This window comes from Caretta caretta, chromosome 6 (assembly GCF_965140235.1).
Source record: "Caretta caretta isolate rCarCar2 chromosome 6, rCarCar1.hap1, whole genome shotgun sequence".
In the NCBI taxonomy this organism is placed as follows: Eukaryota; Metazoa; Chordata; order Testudines; family Cheloniidae; genus Caretta; species Caretta caretta.
In genome coordinates, this window is record NC_134211.1 from 48,096,243 (window position 1) to 48,117,567 (window position 21,325).

At 39.5% G+C, this 21,325-nt stretch overlaps 1 protein-coding gene across 1 annotated transcript in view; it reads left to right on the forward strand.

Annotated features, from left to right (window-relative positions):
- Positions 1-21,325, forward strand: part of ANO1 (anoctamin 1) — a 126,359-nt gene that overhangs the window by 23,093 nt on the left and 81,941 nt on the right. Inside the window, exon 3 of the mRNA XM_075129482.1 lies at positions 20,745-20,923. Within this exon, the coding sequence (XP_074985583.1) occupies positions 20,745-20,923 (179 nt within the window). The remainder of the gene's footprint in view (positions 1-20,744; positions 20,924-21,325) is intronic.

Consider the following 21,325-nt stretch of genomic DNA (forward strand, 5'->3'; position numbering starts at 1 on the left):
GGGAATAGTCTCCCAATACTGGGGTTTATGCCCATCTCCAAGCTTTAAGCCTCATGCCAGCTGCAAAAAGTCTTTGCTGATGCGTAACTCCTGTTCTGATCCTTGTCTAAAGACCCTTGGTGAGGGTCGCTTGCAAGATGGTCCACCTTCTGAACCTTTCCGTTCAGGATGGGCATCCGGTATTTCTACCTTGGTTAGCAGTGCCCCTCCAGAAAATGCATTGGAAAGTCAGCACCAATCCCTTTCTCTGGTGCCAGCGAAGAAGCACAGAGCATCGAAACATTGTATTCCAGCTGAGGCCTCACCAGCACTGAATAGAATGAGAAAATTACCCCCTGTGACTTACATAGGACGTTCCTATTAATACACCCAAGAATGATATTAGCCTTTTTAGCAGTTGCATCACATTGTTGACTCATATTCCATTTGTGACTCATTAGACGCTGCAGATCCTTTTCAGCAGTACTATTGCCTCACCAGTTCTTCCCCATTTTGTAATTATGCATTTGATTTTTTTCTTCCTAAGCGTAGTACTTTGCACTTGTCTTTATTGATTTATAGCTTGTTGAATTCAGACCAGTTCTCCAATTTGTCAAGGTCTTTTTGAATTCTAATCCTGCCCTCCAAAGTGCTTGCAACCTCTCCCAGCTTGATGTCATCTGCAGATTTTATAAGCATATTCTCCACTACATTATTTAAGTCATAATGAAAATACTGAATAGTACCAGACCCAGTACAGACCACTACTGGATCCCACTAGATCCATCCTCCCAGTTTGACAGCAAGCCATTGATAACTACTCTTTGAGTACAGTCTTTCAACCATCTGTGCACCTGTTTTATAGTAATTTCAACAGGACCACATTTCCTTAGTTTGCTTATGAGACTGCCATGTGGGATTGTGTCAAAAGCCTTACAAAAATCAAGATATTTTAGTCTACAACTTCCATCCTATCCCCTAGGCAAGTAACCCTGTCAAAGAAGGAAATTAGATTGGTTTGGCATGAGTTCTTGGCAAATCTATACTGGCTATTCTTTATAACCCTATCGTCCTCTAGGTGATTATAAATTGATTGCTTAGTAATTTGTTGCAGTATCTTTCCAGATATCAAAGTTAAGCTGACTGTTCCACAGTTCCCTGGGTCCTCTTTCTCCCTTCCCACTTTTTTTAAAGATAGATACTATGTTTGCCATTCTTCAATTCTCTGGAACCTCACCCGTCCTCTGTGAGTTCTTGAAGATAATTGCTAATGGCTGCAAGACTGCTTCAATTAGGTCCTTAAATACTCCTGGACAAACTTCATCTGGCCCAGCCAACTTGAGTACATCTAACTTATCTAAATATTCTTTAACCTGTTCTTTCCCTATTTTGTCTTGTGTTCCTTCCTCCTTGTTGATTGTGTCAAGAGTCTGGTTGAGGTTCACCTTTTTAGTGACGACTGAAGCAAATAGGCCTTCTTGAGGTTGTCTCTTATTACTCTCCTTCCCTGCTATGTAGAGGCCCTATACTTTCCTTTGCTTTCTCTTGATTCTAATGTATTTATGGAACCTCTAACTGCCTTTTATGTCTTTTGCTAGGTACAACTCATTTTGTGCCTTTCTGATTTTGCCCTTACATGCTTGTGCTATTCATTTATACTCATCCTCAGCAATTTGTACTTGTTTCTACTTTTTGTAGGATTCCTTTTTGATTGTCAGGTCATTAAAGAGCTCTTGATGGAGCCATATTGGCTTCTTTTGTTTGCATCAGGATGATTTGCTGTTTTGCCTTTAGTATCATCTCTTTTGAGAAACTGTCAGCTCTCCTGTACTCCTTTTTTCCCTAAGATTTTCATCCCATGGGACCTTATTTACCAGTTCTCTGAGTTTGCTAAAGTGTTTTTTTGAAGTCCATTGTCCTTATTTTGCGGTTCACTCCTTCCTTTCCTTAGCATTAAATCTATAATTTCATAATCGCTCACCCAAATTTCCCTCAACCTTCAGATTCACAGCCAGTTCCTTTCTGTTAGTCAGAATGGAGTCTAAAGTGTCTGTCCCTCTGGATACTTCCTCCACCTTCTGAAACAAAAAGTTGGCCCCGCTCTTTCTGTGTTGGACCATTCCAACTGGTTTTCTTATTTGAATTGTAATGAGAGGGAAAGCTGGCTACTGTCCTTTTTCTATTGCATTTTCTGCTGCTGTTCAGAGCCTGATCAGTAAGGGTGTGGAGAATATTAAGAACTTTTAAAATAATTGTGTACATTTTATTTGTAAAACCTACAGGACAGGAGCTGGAGGAGGGAGAGCTCTGAGGCTCTGTCATTCCCACAAGACGTGGGAATCTCTCTAATATCTCTCACATCCACTACAGGCACATTGCAATGCTGCAGATTCCGAGTGCCTCTGCCCTGAGTCCCGCATTGCACCACGACTCTGATAGAACTATGTTGCCATGGATTATACCACTCCTCAGTACTTCTGAGCGTAAGAACCACTAATACAAAATTCTCTTTCACACGTGGAACTATATTCCCATAAGCAGTACATACCAGTGAAGATTCTAAATGAGCATTTTGATGTTATCAGTGTGTCTGGTTATTGTCACATCACATAGCTCTTGATGCAATATTGCTTTATTCAGATAAAGCCAATGTTAGGTTTTTTAAAAGATAATCAGTGGATAGAAATGTACATCTTCTAGGTGTGAGCAATGATGTTACCATCAATGATGTCTGTAAATCTTAGAATTGTCTGGCCTTCCTCAATGATGCAATATGGTTGATTAAAAATACAATTAAAGTCAGACAATAGCTTGTGGGTTAAAAAACAAAACAAACAGAAAAACCATCACCTCTCTCTGATTTTTATGGAGCATATTTTCACTTGCGTGTGCTGCTGCCACAGTATTTCAACATTTAAAGAGCACTTCAAATTGTTTATTGAGCTGGTATGTGATATGCCATCCAAACCACCAGGGCTAATATCATAAATCACCCCGATGCAGTTTGCATAAAGAAAAGAGCCAATTGGGCATCAACATACCAGAAAAGTTCCAGACAATCTGTGTCTCCAGCTATGTCAACATGATCCTAAATTATTATTTTTTAATAATAAGAATGAAGACACTAATTTGTCTGTCTTCAGCTGCTGTTGGTATTTGATTTGCTGAATCTTGTTTAGGAGGCCCTGGGTCAAGTCCTGCACTAGTGCCTGAAGGCCTGCTCAGCCAGACGCAGTAGAGATGCTATCTGTTACAACCAGTTGAAAAGGAATCCTGACAGTGCAGTGGAGAAATCCACATAGCAGGCTGAAGTAGGTGCTGCGATGTGCCCTTTTAACTCCTTTCAGCTGGCCCACATTGTTCAGTGGTAGCAATGCTAGTATACATATATGTGCTTCTATAATAGTGTGCACTCAACAGCTTTGGAGCTAGCCAGGCTCTGTCTAAACTTAATGGGGAAGATATTTATATATCCATCCCCAGGGTATCTCCTTCCACAAGCCACCATTTTATTCCAGCCTCTCAGGCTATGAGAAACATCTCAGCACATGAGCCAGCAATATTGGTTAATGCACTTTTGAGTTCCCTGTCTGCTAAATCCAGAATTTACAGCAATGTTTGTGGAGGTACAAATTACCTTTCCTCTGTTGGGTTCATAGGGCCACCAATGGCAGGAATTAGCCCTGTAGAGAGACAATGAATAAACAAGATGAGAATGGTGGAGATCAGTTCTAAACAATTTCTTTTATTGAAAATGTGTAATAAAAGTTAAACATCAAGAAACTGAATTCAGGGCCACATAAGCCAGAATCAGGCCCCAGGTAAAAATTACATAGAGAAAATAGGTTAAGGAATTTGAGGTTTTGTACTAATATTGAAATAACTATTCCTTTAATTGTACTTGTAACCTGGTTGAGCTATGCAGTCGCTTGATCATGTGTACAGTTACTACCATCCTCTGTCTACACTGTGTATTGTGTATGTATACTGGGAGTAAAAGTGTCTTTAAACCAACTTTCCACTATGTTCTCCCTCTCTCTTGCCTGTCCAATTCTGGATCTAGCTAGGGACCAAGCTGACCCTCAGTGAAAATCATGGTACCTACTTCCCCTCCTTTTCCCGGACTGACAATTGCTGCTGTACTTTGCACTGGCTGGCCCCTTAGGGGCCATTATGCCAGTGAAAATTGTTGAAGCACCACATGCAATAGCCCCTATCAGACACCCCACTACTCAAGCATGGCCCCTACACTGGAAAGGAAGGGTGTAGTGCAGAGCCTACTATGCTGTATCAGTATCACTTGGAGATTCTCCTAGGCCAGGGACAAATCTGGCGGCTTTGCTATGCAAAGAAGCTAGAAACTGGTCCAGCAATCTGGCCCTGTATGTGTGTGTATTAATCCTTGGACTGTATGCTTTTCAGGTGGGGGCATTGTCCTCCTATAGGTTTATACAAGAGACAAGGTGGGTAAGGTAATATATTTTACTAGACCATTTTCTGTTGGTGGAAGGAACAAGCTTTCAAGCTTCACAGAGATTTTCAGGTCTGGAGAAAGAAACCAGAGTGTCCAAACTAAATAGAAGGTGGTGCAGATTGTTACACATAACACACATGTTGTAGGAGACCACTTAAAATGAAGAAGGCAATTAACACCTCTTCAGTCAGGACAGTGGAAGATTAGTGGGCAACAGGGTGTTGTAAAAACTGGGCCATAGAACACGTGTCTGTGGTAAGTCCATGGTTTTCAGTGTTCAGCAGAGTTATGAATTTAAATTCCCAGGCTTGTCTTTTGAAAGGGTTGTGCAGATTTCCTTTAAGGATGTGGACTGAGAGGTCAGATTTTGAGTGATCGCTTTGTGAAAAGTGCTCGCCTATGAGTGATATGGTGTTTTTGTCTTATAATTTTTCTGTGAGTTCATTTGAGAGCTTAGTAATTTATCTGGCTTAACCCAAATAGTCGTCATCGGAGCATTTGATGCACTGGATGAAGTGTGCCACATGTTGTGATAGGCATGTGTAGGACTCATAAATCTTGAAAGGTGTGTTGATCATCATAGCAGTGGACATATGTCTACAGGTTTTGCATCTGTTATTCTGGCAGGGTCTGGTGCCACTTTGAGTTGGTGTGTCCTGGTCAGTGGAGAGCTTACTTTTGATGTTGATGTTGGAGGGGCAGGATGAGGGGGTTAAAGGCCAGAAGTTAATATTTTGCTTACATAGGGCAATAGCCTATCCAATGTCATCACGCCTGTTCCACTCTTACCACTGTTGTTCCATCACATCACATCATAGAGTATCTCCCGTGCAACAACCAAGGGTTCCAAAAATCCAAAAGGTTAAGAAAACAGCATGTGAGTAGATTCAAGGGCAAAAACAGGAAACTTTCTACATAAGGATTGAAACAGTTCCTTCCATAACTCAATATTGCACCATCTTTGGTTTTAATCTATAGGCTGTCATTTGTTACTATTGCCCTCCACTCTAGTCAAATATTGCTATCAATAAAAGTACTGTGGCCAGCTCAAATGAAGTTCTTTTCCTTTTTCAAACATCAAATTTGCTCTCCGTGTACAGTAATTTTAAAGGCAATCACTTTGATATGATTTTTGAAGAACACAAAGACTGAATGTTAATGTTTTCATTTCAGAAATAGAAGCACATTCATGAAAACAAAAACCTCTTAGCTGGCAAGCAATGCATGATGCTTCTGAAATCAAGTTGAACATATCAATGTGGAACAGAAATTATGAAGACTAAAACAGGAAAGTTTGCTGATAGACTAGTTGCAATATGTTGTTGAAATTCTTTTTGGAATTACAGATATGCTGAAGCAACATATCAAAAATAAAAATAAAATGACTTTTGTCTAAATATTTTGATAAAAACACAAACTTTCCATCATATAGAATATTATTTTCCATCATGTTTCTAGGCTTGGAGAACAAAATATTAAGGTTTAATTCCATTTTATTCCACTGTTTAGTATTCCCACTGAACTATCTGACAAACATTTACCCGATAAATGAACTAGTGGACTTGCTTACTATTTTCTTTAAAGCAAAGCTATTTTTCAGTTAAGTAAAAATAGAAATAACATATTAAACTATGGTGGAAGCATATAAACTTAATCCCATCTTGGAAGGAGAAAGCGGTGAGGAGAGAGGGAAATAATCCCTCTCTTTAAACTTCTAGGATGAAACTCTGGCTCCATGAAGTCAATGGGAATTTTGCCATTGTCTTCACTGGGGCCAGGAGTGCTTCCTAGAGCAAATCTACTAATAAGAACACAACACTTTCAGGAATTTCACTGGGAAATGATGGAAAGAAATAATGTGTGCTCTCCCTTTCCATACATCTTCATTTGTGCTGTGAATGCATTTCCCATTTCTCTTATCATTCATGTTATCAGACAAATAATCGCAGAACACATAATGAGTGTGGAACGCTATGGCCCGCTCTATGCCTTATTATGCTGGCCTAAAGCTTCTACGCTGAAGATTCACAGTGATTTTAAAGTACTTTGATCATGAAGAAACCATTAATAATTTTATAAATGGCTCCCTCCTCTCCGCAAGAGAAAAATACGTTCTCTGTGTGCTGTAAACATATTTGTTTATAGTCCTTTGTATCATCGATTTAAAGGTTAAAAAAGCTATTTTTCTGAAAAGCAGGAAAAGGCACTAACAATAAACCTATTTGCTGGCTGCTTATTTTAAGTTAGATACATGGTAGTTTTATGTATTTTCTATTCACAGTATAAAAATAGGTTTTATGGGCTCAGTCCTGCAAGCACAATTCCCATTGCAATTTGAAAATGAACAGGAGTTTTGTCTGCACAAGAAATGCAGAATCTGGCCCCTTTTTGAGAACACTATTGCATGAAGTCATTTGTAGCTAAGCTTTGATGGGCAATAAGAATGATATGGTAACTATAATGGTTTCTGATGATCTGTAGGCAGCACTGAATAGGTGATATTCTCTTTTGTGTTCTCTCTAGCTGTCAGGTCATAGTACATCTGAAAACTAGTCTTTATCTGCTGGAGTTTCTTAGTGCAGGGGGGTAGTTTCTGCATAGTGTTCTGTATAAGGTACTGAAAAACATTAACCAATTTATCCTGAAATTAGTAAGCTACATGGCAAACTCAAAGCTCAGCCATGCTATAATATTTTATCTTTCTTTGAAGCATCTAATACTGGCTGCTTCCAGGGATAAGATACAAGACCACATTAGAACAGTGGTAATATCTGGTATGGCAAGTCCTGTCTGATTCTGATGTCCTTTGGAACTACACTGTCAGGAAGCAGGGAGATAGGGGTGATTTTGGGAACAGGACAGGCCTAGAAGCACTGTATTCAGGCACATTCCCCTGCCACCTCTGAAACTCCTGAGATTCTCCAGGTTTAGGGATAGAACCCACAGCTCATTTCAGGGGGCACAATTCCTAGCTGGCCAATGGAATAATCTAGAAGAAATTCCATGAATAGAACCTCCAGGAGACTTCTTCTCTTATCCCTTTTTGTAGTGTACAGGAATGGGGTAGTATCTCTTAAGAGAGCCTGTGAGCCCTCTTATGAGACTCCCTGTCTATTATTGCTGAAGCCACCGGAACTCGACAGAACAGTAGTTTATATGCATAGCTTGGCTTTGTGTGTTTGCATATAGGTAGTAAACATGGTTATTTGGAATCCAACTGCCTATGTGGTGTCTTCATATTCTCAGTATTGTGCAGAAAGCAAAGACAAAACAATTGTTTTAAAGGGATGCTACCCAATTCCTATACACCGTACCTTCAGATGGACTTTACTGCAGGAGAGGGTGATCTGGCCCTTTGTGAGTCTTTATTCATTTCCCTGGCTGTAGTAACACTTGCAAGTCCCTGACAAGGAGCTTGTTGGAAAGTATTTAACTTCAACCAGACTTTAAGGCAACGCCCTGTATACCTATTTTTGGAAGAATTTCAATCCATTCTAAATCTCTGAGATAACATGATATAACTAATTGCCATGGGTGTGTTTATTTCATCTACAAAACAGCAGCTTAATACAATAGACCTTTGTTAAGGAGGAGACTCTGTTTATGGTGCATACTGTAGGCTGCACAGTCATAGTTGGCGTCCCTTGTGAAGGCCAAAATATAAAGATTTTATGGGCTGCTTCAAACAGTAATTCATGATTTTAAACTAAACATTATATTAATAAGACTTTGCACTTCTAGTATGCCTTTCAGCTGAGGATCTCAAAGTTCTATACAAATATATTGGTCCAAATTCTGTCTCTGGCCAGCACTGAAAGTTGAGAGTATGCGACATCTGAATACTGTGCTCCAAGAATCTTGCTCCCAAGATGGGATTCCCCCAGAAATCCTAAACAGGAGCAGCTTGCTTCCTTGGACAGCATATGCCACAAATCCAGCTTGTGCACTAGCAGGCTATGGGCTGGACCTCCTCCTTGGCTAGCAGGCCACACCCTCTTGAAGTGCATGTGTCTGTGTGGTACTCAGATCTCTCCTGATACCTCCTTGAGAATAAGCAGAGAGTCTGCCCTGTTATCTGGATGGGGAAGAGGCTTCCCTTCCTTGAACACCAACAGACAGTACTTAAATTAAAGGTACATTTCATATCCATCCAAGATAGTTCCCAACCTAATGAGTCTTTCCAACCTTATTTCTATTATTATACCCCTGTACTTACCTTGTCAGTGAGAGATAGAAAAGTATCACTTCTCCCGCCAATGAAATTTAGTAGCTTATTAACATCATACAGTAACAATGCATTACAGTTTAGGACAGGGAATGAAGATGTCTGCATCCAGGTGAAACTTCAAGATCTTCAATGACTACAGATACTACCTCTCTCTTAATGTAGTGCTGAGTCATTGGTTCAGGACCAACTCTCTGGGCTACCTATTGAATCAAGCCCATCCCATTTTGCAGTACATGCTATTTATTGGTGTTCTATGTAAATCTTCAATACAAGAACAGATTCAGCTCAACTGTGTGTAGATTGAGATATCTGACAGTATCACAGCGTAAGGTGAAATGGCAGCATTTAGATATGGAACACTACTAAGTGGCCGTTAGACCACATTTATATGCTTGCAACATCTTCAATAACATACATGCTTCTGTAGAGACCCAAAAGGTGGTAGTGTACAGCATAATATTAATTTACAATAAAATGTATAGATAAAACAATATATAGTTTACTTATACCTTCACCCTGGAAGTACTAATGCATGTGTTTAAGTTTAATCAGTGAGTTGTCCCATTGATCTCAATGTGTAAAGTTAAATATGTGCATAAAAGTCATTGCAGGATTAGGGCCTTAGACTGTAAACTATATAGGGCATGGCCTGTCTTCTTATTGTGTGTCCCGGGGGTAGCACAATGGAGCCCCAATGCCTCCAGATGCTAAAACAATATAAGTAATAATATTTGTACCCCCACTTGTACAAGTTCAGCATTGCAAGCTGTTATGGCTAAGCGCATTTTACATTTTTACTTATTTTGGATTAACAAGAGAAAGCAGTAGTTCGATATTTGTGATAGCTCAAACATACATACATATTAGACCAACATACCTTAATATTTCCCTGAATATTCTTCTCCCACAAGCACATCTGTCCTTTCTCCTGCTCCTCACAGTAGGAGTGACATCCTTTGTCCCGTGGGCCATGCAAATTAATAATAATTGATATGTAAAAGTTCCATTTAAAAGGAACTATCAGAATTCATAGGCTACAAAAGCGATTTAACCTCCCTTCCTTACCTGCTCTACCCTCTTTTCTATTGTTCTGCCCCATGCCATAGACCCAACACTTCAAAACACACTCACTGAAGTAATCTTACTTCTTTGAGTAATTCCATTGAAATCAAATGGCTACTCATGTGAGTAAGGGTTGCAGGATTAGGGCCTTTCAATTGTAATCCCTTTGAAGGGGTTCCTGTGATTCTGCTCTCATTAGCAGTGATATAAATACAGAATGATTTCACTGGAGTTATCCCAAATATGCGTCAGTATAAAGGGAGCAGAATTTGGCTAATTGTTTCTTTTATGTGGCTGTAAATTAAAATAGACAGCTATGGGGTACATAGATAATAAGAATTATGCAAATTATTTAATTAGTCATGCCAATAAATAGCTTCCCTCACAAGAACCTATTAATATTGTGTGTAGAATAAAGTAGTGGCATTCTCAGTAAAGGTTTTAATGGACCATGGAGACTGAACTCTCTTCTCACTGTAGGTCAGAAATGAGCCACATTGGTGGGATGGGGTGGCGGAGTGTTCCCTGACATTATCCCTGCTGTACTTGTCCAGGAGACAAGGAGTGGATTTCAGTTTCCAGGACTTTTGTTTTTTTATGAGCACTAAAATATATAAAGAAAACAAAGAGGAGGTGGTAAGTGGATCAACTTTGTGGGAAAGATTGTTCTCAGCTTAGTTTAAGCCTGACGGAACAACCTGTACCTTTGAATGTTGCAGATGGACAGAAAATCAAGGAAAAGCAGGGGGTGCTGAGGGAGAATTCTGCTCCAATGTATCTTCCACAGAGCCATGCTGTGGGAAGTCAGATTTCCAGAAAATTCTGCTTTGAAACAGCAACTTTTGTTTATTAGTAGCAGGCGGAAGTATAGTAAAGTATAACCCAAACGTAGAATCTAGAGAGGAGGAAAGTCAGTACAAGTGGCAAACAAATATATTTGTTTACAGGCTACTAAGCAGCTTTCATAACATGGTTTTTGTATATAGCTAGCATGATGAGGCCATGATCAGATTTGGAGCCTCTGAATACTACTGTAATACAATAAATAATGATAAACATGGTGCCTTAATTTTAAGGATTCTAGTAACAAATTTTCAATACCAAAGCCCCTTTTGAGAAGGACCTATAATATGATTTTTAAACTATTATTTCACACAGTTAAAAATCCTGTTTATTTTTACTGCTAATTGCTGCATGATTTTTAAATTTTGCAGCATTACCACTGTAGAAATCAGACCCATATTTCCTAAATGGCAATGAACTAATTCTTTGTTTGACATGAGAGACTCTAATCCTTACATTCATGCAAAGGTTGGCAGACCAATCTGCTTTTCTCTGTTGGATTTCAGTGTGTGTTGGGAACAACTGAGGTTTCAAACTTAGATGTATTTATTCCAGCCATTTTCTTAAATATAATCATTCAATAGAAAACAAATGAAGATGAGATAAGAAAAAAACTTCAGTTAAATTCTCTCTGAGAAACATTTCTTTCAGCTATCTGCAATAATTTGTTTACATACAGTCAGGGTGACTTCATGATATTCATTTAGCTGTGAACACACTTTACTGAGAGCTGTATGTTGCACTCAGCCTGCCTGCTGATCGTCCATTGATTCTAATGAAAATTTCTTTTGTGGTTTGAGAGTATTAAATGGCCGTTAAGTGCTTATTACTAAAATATTTAAACTAATTGTTTTGCTGTGCAACCAGGGGGTCCAATACTGCAACTTGCCTGACATCCTGTTCCCGTGGGTACTCCCACTGAAGTCAAAGGGAGGGAGTATTACTCAAGTGAGTTACGGTTGCAGGATCAAGTCCCAAATTTGCATAAAAGAAAATAATCCATTTGTAGTTACGAGAGGACAGTTTGGATGAGAATCTTAACAATTGTGTTTCTAAAGCCTGAGCAAAGTGAAACAAATGTTTTCAACAGGGAGGGAATTCATTGTGGGAGAATACTCCTGCACATGCCATTTCCTTTCTTCTGTTGTCTCACTTAGATTTTACAATAGTATTTTTTTCAGGGTGACTGTTGTTTCTTCTGGTCTTCTTATTCTTAATATTCCTTCCTCAGGATCCTTTCTGTTTGGTTCATACAAGTATGTGATTTGCAGCTGTGCTTTACCAACCTTAGTTGTTTGACCAGTGCTTGATTATTTTTTTTTAAACTTTTTGTTTTCATCGCAACTGATGTCTCCTGGGGTTTTAAGTTTGAGTACCTCTTTTTCCCTGAGGATTGTCTGGCTGACAAAACTGGTTATTACCTTCAAGGCCTTCTTCCCCAAAACATGCACTCATGCTTCTGTCTCTAGGCAGAGTTTGGCTAACTTGTTGCATTCACATTAGGGAAGTAACCAGGGAATTCCATCCCCCTTTCTCTAAGAATGAAGGGAGACATCACAAGACTGAGTTGACTCTGTATATGTAACACAACATTCTACCACAAAAATGCAGCCTCCAACAGTAGGTAGTGCCCTGAGGAAATAACTTGTTGGTGGACCTGAAAAGATTCATAGAATCATAGCAACTGAAAGCTTTTGTCAGACTCAGAGGCAGAATCACTGGACGAAAATAAGAAAAGCTGTTGTAACACTATATTTCTAACTGGAATTATTCAGGGGGCTAAGTTGTGACTTGGACTACCTTCTCCTTGTACCCTGGGGCAGCCTGCCTGTATCCTGAGTCCAAAGCTCGCCTCAGAGCAGATAGCTGGGAATTGGTTACAGTCGTCGCTCTCTGGCCTGTGCAGCTTTGACTATATTGGTGCCAGGGGCAGAAGGGGGGTGGTCATAACTTGCTGCTGTTATACATCATCCGCAAATTACCACTCATTTCCTTCACCTCCAGAACACGCCAACAGAAGTGGAATCATGACTCAGAAGTCTGGGTCGTAGTGTTCCAAGGCTACTCCTGGACTGATGCAATTTATGCCCCAACCCTTTCAGGGCAGTGCCTAAAGGCTCCATCTAAGCCAGGAAGTACTGGCAATTTCTAAACTTAAAGGTATTCAGTTAAGTGCAAAGATTTTAGAACTCAAGCAAAATAAGTTATTTAAACTTTTCCTAATCTAAGAAGCTTTGAGTTCAATTTGATTTGAATTTTGAGCAGCGATTTGCTTATATTGTTTGAACCATTTCAACATTCTTTCCTGGAAAAACAAATAAACAAAACCTACTTCATACTACTAAAGCAACAGGATCGTCCACAAAAAGGCCACATTGCTTTTGCCATCTTCTGAAACTTTTCAGCTGAGAACCACTGGAGATCCTGCCACGTCATTTCTTTTGGGGGAAAGGATGTCTCAGGATCCAGAGGAAAACTCCCTAGAGTGCAGGGACCCCATGGAGAGCATACCTCAGGCTCTTCATCTTAGCCCCTCCTCCCTAAGCATCGCTCACCTCAAATTGTTGAAGATGTTCATTGGATGCACCTGTTCCTCCATCTGAGCTACAGAGTGAAAGTTAACATTCAAACCACCAGCACTAAGTCCTAGGGGATTTTCAGGTAAGATTTCTATGTTGCTGCTAGGGAATGATATTGTACACCTCTGAGCTCTTTTTCAGCTGGCTTTCCTTCCCCTTCCAAATGACTGATCCTCCCAAATATTCATGGGATTACAACCACATAGCGTTCAGATGGAGGGGCATAAACCTATATTGGAGAAGAGGAGACTGCTGCAGCTTTGGCTCCAATCCCATCATCCTTCCCAACCTTGCATTCTGTGCCCATTGGCCATATTTGGCCTATATTTGGGTTACTTTCATCTCCTTAATGCCTAAATGTGGGAGGAGAGAGAGAGAGAGGGTGCATGAGAGATGCAACAAGCGTCCATATTAGTATTTCATCATCTCTGTCCTACTCTCCCAATCTGTACAGCTCGCCACAAAAAAAGAACTGCTGCTGAAAAACAGCAATTATTATGACCAGTTACTCTGTGGATCAAAAATCTTGAATGTGATTTCTCCCTAAAGACACATGAATACAAATCAAGAACCTACCTATCTTTACTAATTGTCAGGATATAGAGACATGTGGACACTAATGAATAATGGAATTGCCTGGCAATGCCACAGGTCAAGAAAATAGAAGACACTTATGCCTAATGTTGACTGAACACGGGCGTGCACAGTTAATTGAAACTATTGTTCAAATGTTGGCCTCTGCCAGGTGCATACAACACCATCATAATTCATATATGGTCAAGGCTGAGACATATGACACATAGAGTACGGTATTTTATTATATACTACATTCCTGTAGGTTCAATAAGATGCAAGAGCAAGGATAGTGAAGAAATAGCTTGTTGGCCATTGAGAGAGCAGTAGTTGTATCAGCCCTTATTTGCATCTCATGTAATGTATTCTGATTGGCTAACAGAAAGGGTTGTGATAGTCATACTCCCGGGACATCAAGAATGGCCTTAGGGTAAAGAGACAGTGAAGCTGGGAATTTCCATAAAAGACCTCATGCTAAGAAAAAATACTAGGTTATGCCCTTGCCTCTACAGAACGAAAGCGTGTTGACATGCTATGTTTGCTATGTATACTAATATTTCTATAAATACCACTGGAAATGTTTTCCAAATCCGAGAAAACATGAATTGTGTTTAATATGTTTAAAATAAAATAGGAATTGAAATCCATATAGTTTACATGAATGAAAGTCTCAATTTGGAAGAGTGGCTTCAACAATAGTTTAAATGCTGCTAAAGTACAAAGGGAGGGTCTGAGGTATAACGTATGGCCATAGACTATTCAAACTAAAATTCAGTTATGCTTACTATTCTGAACAGTATCCCAAAAATAAACTTGATGGTGTGCACCAGAGTGCTTTTACCTTTTATGCCAGACAGCAAATTTGACATCACTAATTATATGCAGGTTGGGATTTTAGCTAAATGGCTTGGACTGACCTATCCAATATTAAATTATATTATGACATTCTGATGTAGAAAATTACTGCAAACTTGTTCTAAGTAGGATTATATCAATAAAATACTCACATTTCACATGTTTTCTCGTAGTCATAAAACAAAATGTTTGGTTCCTTACCTACTGTGTTTACATTTGTTCTTTCATATATTGCCAGGCTACTGGTGTGCAAACACAGAGGTAAATATACACTGGCAGATGGGTGATTATTTGAATTCACACAATAGTACTGAGTCATCTGGACAGAGTTCCAGTCTGATCTTGCATGTATCCTATTGTAGACTCAATGATTTATGTTCCAAAATGCAACCTCACAACAAAGAGGGCTCAATTAATCACTTCCAATTTTCTCTTTATTTAAGTCTTTACTCATACTTATGTTTTGCTGCACCACTGTGTTTTAATATGTTTTAGATTTCTTGGATAACTCCTGGAAAAACACCCGTCAGTTCACAAACACACATTTTACAAGTCCTGAAGGTATATACAGATTCTTTAGCTTAGGAAAGAGGTAATGATCTGTTCCCATGTTCCTGGTCACCTCAAAAGTCCCAATAAAGACACTGGGATTTTTCAGGCACAAGAAATTCAGAATAGTGTTCAATATATTCTATAAAACCATTTGAACACTACATAGCTAGAGAATGAATGACTCGGCCCTTAGGATTCTGCGACTGAGAACAGGGATATCACCTTCATATATGTAGGAAGTGTGTATACATATATATTTTTCCTATGTATGTGTGTACATATGAATCATAAAAATAGTTAATGTTCCATAATATAAATTTGCATTGAGCTTTCCAGTGAAACCCTGATTTGGCCACAGCTCTACATTCTTCAAAAGAAAATCCTTTTGTTTGAACTTGTTCATTAATGATTTGCTAAGGTTTGGGATCTATGCCCAGATGCGAAAGAAGAGTGGCACCTCCATTCTAAAGCAGTTTGCGAGCTGGGCATCCAGGTTCTGATGAAATGCTTAAGTTCCAAAGAGATGTTATACTTGTGCCAAGAAACTGAAGAGATGTGGGAAATGCCCCACAGTTCTAAAGTAGTATGGAGCTGTGCACCAGTATTCTGAAGAAGGTGTCAGAAACATACCCCATTCTAAAGGAGTGTGGGTGCTGAGCATCCAGGTTCCCAAGAAGCACAACAGTTGTGCCAAAGTTCTGAAGAAGTGTAAAAAATGTCCATAGTTTTAAAGTGGCATGAGAGCTGGGTTCAAGATTTCAAAGAAGTATGAATTCCAAAGAATCATAGTATCTGGATCCCATAGTTCCAAAGAAGAGTGATAGCTGCCCCAGATCTCTGGCAAGCACAAGAAATATACCAAGGTGACTTACACGTCTCCTCTCACATCCTGAGTCAATGCCTTCACTACAGTGGAACAGCTAACTCCTACATGTCTTTCTGTGGAACTCATCTAGCCTGCAAGGAATCTGGAAGGTATTATTATATCCACCTTCTAGCCCTGCCTAGCCTTTAAGTAAGTTTTGAAGCCACTACATTCATTGAGCCTGGAGCAAGAACTCTCCTCTGCCCCAGTCCTCAAAACACCAGGATAATCATATCATGCAATGAATCTGGACTAATGTAATAATTACAAATGAGATTGTAAGCCTTGCAAGGATACCTTAAAGTCTTTAGTAAAACATACTGGATATTAGGGACACTTTGTCTCCATAGACTTAATGAAGTATGCAGACTTCTTAAAGTCCATAGCAAAGCAGCCAGAAAGAAAAGTTTTTAAAAGTCTATGGGTGTCAGTTTGAAGAAATTCTAGTACCATTCTACCATGTAAAACACCATAAATCTAGGATAGAATGTACATTTATATCCTGTAATTAGTCAAAAATATATGTAGATACATTGGGGTACTAGAATTTTTTTCTTGATAACTTTATCAAAACACTAAAGAAATCTCTAGACTAACGACTTTATGCTAGAGTTACATGTTTGGAAGTATCAATAACCTTTTAGGGAAAAAATACACACAAGAACATTGTCGTTTTAACAACCAAACATTAGAAAGGCAGGAACTGTAAATTCAGTTCAGAATTTGATAGTATAAAAACACCCAGTTAAGGTACTTGAGACAACCTTATCTCGCTTTTACTAACGTCTTGGGGAGGGTGATTAGAGCAAGGTTAATTTTTAAAATGATTGATTTTATTTTATTAAATAAATATTTGACTTTTTTTGTTACTTTTAAGTTACTGTGTCTTTGGGGAGGTGTTGGGTTTTTTTGTTAACCTTTACTCCATCTTAAAGTACTGGTGTGTATGCCAGTATTTATATATACATAGTCTCTCACTCACACACACACACACACACACATATTTACAATACAATATGTGCAGAACAGTTGAAGTTTAAATGCAAGTTTTGTTCAATAAAACATAATATTAGCTAGTTCATATGTTGGATTGTGTTGTAAATGCTATGTGACATTAGAAGATCAAACTTTTACATAATCCAGCTATACTGTTCAGGAAAGCATCTACTGACTGCAGTGTTAATTTGCATGAGTGAGGATTGCGGACTCAAGCCTTTGTTTACTTTCACTCTCCATTCCCTCAGTTCTCTGTGAGGTGCTTGTCACTCACGACTTATATACCTCAAAATTGCTAAGCATTTCCACAGCCTATTGAAGTCAATGGAAATCTTTCCATTGAGTCCAGGAAGCTTTGAATCAGGCCTGAAGCGTCTACTAGTTCTACTTATAGGAACTCAGAGGTAAATATTGATATTTTAACACTGAGTAGCTTTTATCACAACACAAAAGATGCTTTGACTGATGCATACTTTGGGTTTTATGCAGGTTCAATGGGAGTAGATCACATTGGGTTTTGAGGTTTTGTAAAATCTACTGCAGTATATATTTCCATGTTGATATTTATCACAGGCTATAAGGTTCTGTGATGACCTTTATCACAGTATATGTTTCTGTAGTGCTAGCTGTGATGATAAGTATGTTCAAACTGGTTAAAAGGATATATAGAGGTTTTTTAGCCAACCTTTAATTCCACTGTGGAATTCACCTCTACGGAATATTATTGTGGCAAATAATTCCTTACAGCTGAGCCAAATCTGAAATAGTAAATTTGAATTTGGCTGAAGGTTGGCAATTTCAGATTAAGCTAAGAATTCGTGAACTCAAAAAACCCAAAGAACTACTTTGCCTGTATAACTTGTATTAAAGCTATACAAGGGTATTTTATCAGCCCAGTTAAGTGCCAGACTCCTTTTTTGCAGCCCCAATTTGCACCCACAAAATTAATTAATTAATGACACATAAGTACTTGTGTCATTAACTACCTGACTTGCCCCTTTCTGAAAATGTACCTCACAGTTGAAGTATAGGTTGAATAAATTCAGAGAAGAGGAAAAACAAAATATGTAAAATGTTGCAGAATTTTATTTGCAGTGAAATTATGTCCCCTCACTCATCCCTATAGTTCACAGTATGGCCAACCCCAAATGTTCAAAAATCATGAGGCAGGCTCACCAAAAATCATGAGATTATGTAAAAATAATAGATTTGGTGTTCTTGTTATTTGCCTTCTGCTTTTTGAGCCTTTAGGCTGCACCGGGGGTCACATTTTTTAAGCTTTCTCCACAGCCACAAGGGCTAGAAACTTACTTACTTTTCTTTAAGAAAGGCTGAAATTATCACATATCCACTTGACTCCAGGAGCAGGGGCTTTAATGAAAACAATAATTATCATGGGACCTCATGACAAAATAGTGAGAATTGGCAGCACTGCTTTCACTTCTGTTTAAAGGCTAGTTACTTTCCAGAAGGCTCTTAAACACAACACTACAGTGATCGAGTTGCAGTTCTCATAGGAGAATATTTAAAACCAAACACCAAGAAAATTCCACATTTTTAAGTTGAGGGAAAAAATGGAGACTTCTGAAGTATATCGGGGCCATTGCAGGCAGGAAAGGAAAACAAACAGGCACAGGAGCTCTGGGCAGCTCTTCCTCCTGAAAATAGTTGGAGGGTCAAATCTTCCAGTCCTTAAACAGGTAAAACTCCTACTGTCATCAGTGCCTCCACTCATAGATATTAACGTGCTCAATAACTATACACTTCATAGACTCTAAGGTCAGAAGGGGCCATTATGATCATCTAGTCTGACCTGCACAATGAAGGCCACAGAATCTCACCCACCCACTCCTGCAATAAACCTCTCATCTATGTCTGAGCTATTGAAGTCCTCAAATCATGGTTTAAATATACTTAAATATCTGAGCCATCTTATCCAGGGCTATACATTTTATACACATTGGCTCAGGGACTATGTTTTCTGGCATATTCAGAACAGTGCTGAGCACATAGATGGTGCCTGGTGAATAATACAAGTCATGACAATAATCATTGACTTTATGGACTCTATGGATGCAGTTTCTGTTCTTTGCTCTGGAATTGGCCTCAGTACAGCTGAAACCCTAAGAAATTGAGACATAAACACATCTGATACTCATACAACACTTTCTAACTCCTGCCTTTACTCAAAGTGAAAAAAAAATTACAAAACAAAATGGTGTTCAGGTAAAATGTATATTTAACAGCAGCCATTACTCAACAACCCAACATAGGGCAGGACCTGCCACTCCTTGGGGGTTTAGAGCTCTCCTCTCATCTGACTCTCGTTCTCTTTCTTTCTTCATCCTTCCTGACCTCTGTGCTGCTTTTCATGGTGTCAGCCATGACATCCTTCCTAACTGCCTTGGGACTGTTTGCTGGAGTCTCAGAGAATTGGCCTTCTTGGTTTTGCTCCCATCTATCAGAGTCCTCTTTTTTTGCAGCAGCAGAGAGAGAGGCTGGTTCAGTGAATAGGGAGCTACCCTAAGAACCTTGGGTTCTACTTCCACCATGGACTTCCTTTCTGACCTCAGGCCAGTGCCTTAGGGACAGAGTTTCAAAGGTTTTTAGGCACCCAAAGATGCAGCTAGGCATCTAGTGGGGTTTACAAAGCACCTAACCTTCTAGGCACTTTTGAAAATCTCACTAGGTGCCTAAATACTTTTGAAAATCTGGCCTTTAGTTTCTCTGTGCCCAGTGCTTCAGCTGTACAATGGGGTTAACAACACTGCTCTACCTCACAGAGGGGCTGTTAAGATAAATAGGTTAGACATTGTGAGGCACTCAGATACTATGGTGATGTGGCCACATAAGTACCACAAGTAGAGTGGGAACTTTATCTATACCACTGCTATCCTTTCCCTTGGTTTTGGCCCCTTCTTTTCACCTATCCCCCTCACAGCTCCCTCTTTTCTGAATGTAACCTGGGCTGTATTTCTTCTGAGTCCCCTGTGTTCTGTCTTCAACACCCCCTCCCACCCGCCCCCCGCCAAAGCGCCTTGCAAAGGGGTTCGTGTTTTATAGGCTCTTCTAATGACTTTCAGATCCTTAATTTAATTACCAACTCTTTCTTATCTTAATCACCCTCCCCCTTCTTGTAAACAAAATATGGACTCCCTGCCCCAGGGGCACAAGCTGGGAGCAGCACCTCTCCTCTGCAGAACTCACATGTCACACTCAGGCGGTGCTGCAGTAAGAGCTCTGCCTGGGGCTAGGATGTGCGCTGCGAGCAGAGCTCCTGTACGAAACTGCTCCCCCGAAATGGTGACTTTTGACTTTTAGGCACAAAATATGGAGTCTCTTGAACCAAAATAGGAATAAAAATTCTACTGTACAAGGGGGAAAGGGCATGCAACCTCCACTCCACTGCTAATGTGCAGAATCATTTTATTTTTAACTAAAATGTATTCAAGTCCCTGTGGGGCTGAGAAGAGACCATTAGTAAACAAATCTTGAGTTTTAATAAGCACTGTAGAAAGCAATTTAGGTAATTATCCAGAAGGGAGCTGGAAAGAGCGGAGAGCACAGTCAGGTTAGCAGGAGGTAAGGCTGAGAGGGGAGGAACAATAAAGGGTGGGAACAGAGAAGGAAGGTGGGGCAGAGAAAGGCAAGAACTGCTTATGTTTCAGATGGGGTACATTGGGAGGAACTAAGACAGGGATGAAAGTGTTTGACCAACCTGTTTCTTTTTTTTTATAGACACTGACCGTGCATTTCATGGGGTGGAATTTCTGCCAGAAGATCTTGGTGAGGCTCTGAATAAGACTGCAATGAGAGTGAATGAGAAATATTCCTCTCTACCTGCTGAGGAGAAGGGGATTCACATTATCAACATCCGAGCTATTGAAGACATCGGATACGTCCAGCATGAAAGTATAGTGAGTAGAGCAGTTATTAGATGGTACTTACCTTCTGGGGTTTTGTACCCTGGCTTATCACCCTGGAATTCAAGTGCCTTCATTCTCAACACCATCACCCCTCTGCAAAAATATATAAATGTTAAAAATATATATTTGGGGATTTGGATAGTGTGAGTTCTGCACTATTCCTTGTCAGATGTGAACAGTTACCGGCAACCACAATACAGGCAATTTTAAAGGGTTTGTGTTGACTCATATATAGGAGGAAGGGAGTGGGAGAGATTGAGGGATCCTAATTTGAGCTAAATCATATAAAGGGCTTTAGGGTGACCAGATGTCCTGATTTTATAGGGACAGTCCAGATATCTGGGGCTTTTTCTTACTTAGGCTCCTAATACCCCCTCACCCCCATCCCGATTT